Source organism: Ovis aries, chromosome 11 (assembly GCF_016772045.2).
Source record: "Ovis aries strain OAR_USU_Benz2616 breed Rambouillet chromosome 11, ARS-UI_Ramb_v3.0, whole genome shotgun sequence".
Lineage (NCBI taxonomy): Eukaryota > Metazoa > Chordata > Mammalia > Artiodactyla > Bovidae > Ovis > Ovis aries.
The window spans coordinates 15,500,711-15,505,427 of NC_056064.1; the positions used below are offsets into that span (position 1 = coordinate 15,500,711).

Below are 4,717 nucleotides of genomic sequence, written 5' to 3' on the forward strand. Positions count from 1 at the left end.
TGCTGCTGCAGAGCTCTTCTGCTCCATCATGTTCCTGGGACAGGGGCTCCATTGCTGGATGAAAAGACATGAGGTCAGAGGAGACACAGGCCACTTCCTCTCATTCAATTTTCTCTATGCCCTACTCAGCTGGGACAGCTTCTACTAGGCCTCTCAAGATCCTTATCTGCACCTGCGCTTGGGGAACTTTTCCTATACCTCTCACACCTCCCAGGAGAGTTGGAGAAAGGAATTTTCCACGTGGTCACTGGACGTGAGTAACTGTGGCTTCCCCACCTCTGCACCGGGGCTTGGAAAACCCCACCCAGGTCTTCTGATAAAAGCCCTGGGCCCTGCAGGATAGACTAGAGGAGAACTCTTTGCATCACCAGACTCACTGAGACCCTTGCAGCGAGGTCTGAGCCGGACAACCCGAGATGAAGCTCATCATCCCCGCACTGGTGTGCCTGCTGCTGGCAGGGATGTGGTTACAGGATGTGGACACCAAGAGCAGTGAGTTTGGCTGGAGTCACTTTGCTTCTCTTTGGGGAGGGCGGAGACTCAGGCGGGCACTCTGGGGTTGCAGGGTGGGGGAACAGGTTCACCTTGAGCTCCCTGCCTCCATCTCCACTCCTTCGGGAAGAATTCTCCTCAAAGAGGAGGAAGGGAGGTCTTGGATGGGGGCAGGGGGCCAGCAAAAGAAACGTGACTCTGGAGTCCACACTGACCACTGAGCAGCTCGCTTCAGTCAAAGGAGGTCTGCTTCGTCTAGACTCTGCAGACTGATGGATGGAAGTGGTGAGGTCATTTAGGCCAGCTGGAGGCCTGAGGTCCAGAGGAGGGACCGATAGGGGTCTTGCCTCCACCACGCAGAATCTGAGGTCAGGACAGATTGGCTAACCTTGGGCAAGTCACTTGACCTCCCAAACTCTGATTTTGCCATCAGTAAATTGGGATTTGATAATGCCTACCCTCTAAAGCCCCTCCAGTACTTTGGCCACCTCATGCGAAGAGTTGACTCATTGGAAAAGACTCTGATGCTGGGAGGGATTGGGGGCAGGAGGAGAAGGGGATGACAGAGGATGAGATGGCTGGATGGCATCACGGACTTAATGGACGTGAGTCTGAGTGAACTCCAGGAGTTAGTGATGGACACGGAGGCCTGGCGTGCTGCGATTCATGGGGTCTCAAAGAGTCGGACACGACTGAGCGACTGAACTGAACTGAACCCTCTAAAGCTGGTGAGAGAATACTGACCTTACAACAGACATATGAAATGGGCTTTGCAAGCAGTCAAACTAGAAGGTCTGAAATGCAAGTCTTTTGAGGGCAGGCTGAGGGGTGGGGTTGCAAACCGGCAGAGTGGAACTTGGGGATCCGAGCTGTGAGCAGGGTAGAGGACCTTCTGGAGTGGTTGGGGGTGGGGGAAAGCTTGGTGGTTCCCAGGAAGCTCTTTCCTGATCACTTCTTCGAGTTTAAGTTCCTAGCACAGTCTCTAATCCCGCCCCAAATAGCAGACTGCAATTGAATCAGACTCACCAGGGCCCCAGGGCCCCTGAACCATGCTCTAGCAGTGGGATGTCATAGCTAGAAGAGCCTTTAGAAATCAGTTTTTAAAAGTCTTGCTTTACAGCTGGGAGGTCCGGAGTTCAGAGGAAAGGCTTATCTTGACCAAAGCCGCACAGCTGTTTGGTCGGGGCCTGGGACCTGAACCCCAGTGTTCTGACTCTGCCTGAACGCAGAGCGAGGTGGCTGATGAGACGCTAGGTCCTTTGGATGCGGCCCCAAAGCCTGAGCCTGTCCCGGAAGCGTTTTTCCGCCCTGCATCCTGAGTGAGAGGAACTCAATATGGGTTGAGGAATAAATGCGAGCCATTCTCGGGCTTCTCTTCCAGTGCACGTGCCATCCTCCAATTGCTGTTACAGGACAGTGAAGAGAAAGATTTCTCCGAAGAAAATCCGATGTTACAAGCACATCAGCTCCACCTGCTCCCACGAAAACCATCTAATGTAAGAAATGTATCCTCTTCCGTCCCTAACAACTTCTCCAGAGAACAGAAACGGGCCCACCTGGGATTAGAGTGGCAGACGCTAGATGGCGATGTTCCACTAGATTAAGGTGTTTTTTTTTTAACCAAGCCATCGAGCCTGCCAAAACCTTGGGTGCAGAGCCAAGAGTGGACGCTAGGGAGAGCACCTTTGCTCCCGCAGAGACATGGGTTTCTTGAAGCTCCAAGGCGCCAAGTATTGTATCTTAATATTTTACGCCCAGAGCTTAAAAGCTCCCGGCACTACTGTGTGATGGTACGAGTGAGGGGGGTCTCAATTAGTTCCTGTCTCTAGATTTGCCATCCTATAACCTTGGGTGACTCTGGGCAGGTAACTTTTCTGAACCTGATTATCTGAGTAGCTCTCGGCACTCCTGAGCTGTGAAGTGGCATAACCACAACAGCTGCATCACAGGGTCCTTACAAAGTTCCAAGGAGGTATCTTACACTTGACACGCAGTGTCTGTGAGACATGAGACACTTTCATGTGTATTTTCTCAATCAGCTAACTCTCCTGGGGCACGCATTTTCATCATCATGAAAACTGAGGTTCAGGGAATCGAAGAAATTTGCCTAAGGTCGTGCAGATAATTAAAGGCAGAACTGATCTATGGTTTTTGGACAACAGCCAAGTTTGGGAGGTGGACAGATCAGAGAAGAAACACACGCGCGCACAAACACATACCCCCAAAGCAATGTTTAGGGGGTCCAAATGGATACAGACACATGAAAAGACGGAGCAGGTGAACTCTCAGAGAGATTCTAGGAGAGGATTTGTTTCCATGCTAGCAAGCTGTCTACAGCCTTGGCTCTTCCCTGATGCACTGAATCCACCAAAGGGTCCAGGAAATGCAATTTAAAGAACTACCACCCCACCCCCACCCCTGGTGAAGCTTGGGTGTTCCTCCTGGAGTACACATCACAGATCTGACGTAACACTTCATTTTACAGGTGCACAGCTCAGGGGCACCCAGGAGTGACGTGTGCGTGGCACCCAGGGAGCTCAGGGGCACCCAGGGGTGACACAGGTGACTCAGTCCCTCTTCTATTCTCTGCCCACAGATTGAAGCTGACTGGAGGCCTAGAGGCTTGTGTCTTCCAGAAAGACTCGTGGGTTCAGGCTTATTTAAAGAGGATAAACCCCTGCCTGGGAAAGGAAATGTGAGCTGATCCCTTCCCATCCTGGACTCCGGACACCACGTGGCTTCACTTGTCTCACTTCACATCGGTCCTTCTGCCCCATCTTCACCGGGTCACTCCAGAGGGGCTGCTGGGTTCTAATAAGCTCTGTTGTCGCACTTTATATATTTAAATTCTAGAATCTTTAAGTTCTGTCCACCACCCCCCCCCACCTGCCACCCCGTGCCTCTTGGACCCCACAGGGATTTCAAGGTGCAAAGTTGATTGACATTGAGCGGGCTGGGGCCAGGGGGCGGAGAGGAGGGAAACAGGTTGGAATTGGTGCCAAGGGGAACTGACTTCTTTCATTATTATTCAATTTTTATTGGAGTATGGATGCTTTACAGTGTTGCGGTAGTTTCTGCTGCACAGCAAGGTGAATTCTTGATACTGTGGAACTGACTTCTTGTCAATAGGAGCCAATAAATGACTCAGCACGACTCAGCTGACTGCCTTTGTCCTGGGGGAATAAACGTTGATTTGGGTTGTGACGTAGATGGGGCTGGGTCCCCACTTGCATGCTCTCTGCCCCTGCCCTGCCCTGTTCAGAGGGTTTGGAGGCTATCGTTATCCAAAAGTCACAGCTGCCCTAGCTGGGGAGGAGGGGGTGCTGGGGGGGTGGTTGCCATCTGCCTGTAAAACGTAGCTAGCCCTGCTGTAGAGAGGAGGTGGCTAAGGGCTGGAGAGATCGACACCTACAGGCCTGAGGACACATAGCAAGTCAGGATTGGATCTGGCCTTAAATCTCAGGGTTCCTGCTGCGGTCAAGTCATGTCCTACTGCTTGGCTGCCTACAAAACCAAACTCTCAAGTGTTGACAGAAAGGAAAATTGCCTTTAATCAGCATGCCAGCAATCTGGGGAGATGGTGGACTCAGGGTGCCCCCCAAAAACCGTCTCGGAAGATTCTGCTCAGCCATGAAAGCTTCTAAAGGGAAACAGGAAAGCCATCTCAGTTAATCATTGGGAGGGGATGGAAGTCAGAGTCCTCAGCGTCCCCCATTGTGTGCAATGCTTGTCGACTGCTCATGATCTTTTTTTAGATGCTATCTTTTGACATAGTGTGTTCTCTAGATTCCTGAAGGAATGAGAAGAACTGGGGAAAAGATCTGGTTATCTGTTACTTATTCTTTATTTCTGCTTCTCTGATCTATGGAAAAAGCGACAAGTTAGGTAACCTATTGTATGATCAAAAGATTTGAAAGGTGTGCTAAGGCTGGAGATGATAGAGCACCCCTCTGGCTGGAATTCCAGTTATCAGTGGCAATCATGACAGATCACACTGATCGAAAAACAAAAGAAAATCCCTTTAGACAAAAGTGGCCTCCTGAAGAGAGCTCTTTTCTGCCAAAAGTTGTTTACACTGCCTTCCAGGGTAGAAATCTTTTCCAAGTCCCCATGTGCCAAGTGACTGCCTGGCACAGCATGGCAGAGGGACCCTGTGTCCACTGGGCAGGGCCTGGAGAGTTAATTAGCAGGATCTTTTCCTGGGGAGGGTCCAGGCAGGTGGGTC

The 4,717-nt window shown here is 51.1% G+C and overlaps 1 protein-coding gene across 1 annotated transcript; it reads left to right on the plus strand.

Annotated features, from left to right (window-relative positions):
• Window positions 1-346: 346 nt before the first annotated feature.
• On the plus strand, window positions 347-3,645 carry CCL1 (C-C motif chemokine ligand 1). Its single transcript, XM_004013206.5, has 3 exons — window positions 347-492; window positions 1,874-1,988; window positions 3,089-3,645. The coding sequence occupies exons 1-3, from the start codon at window positions 417-419 to the stop codon at window positions 3,189-3,191; spliced, it is 294 nt and encodes a 97-aa protein (XP_004013255.2). The 5' UTR covers window positions 347-416; the 3' UTR covers window positions 3,192-3,645.
• The last annotated feature ends 1,072 nt before the right edge of the window (window positions 3,646-4,717 follow it).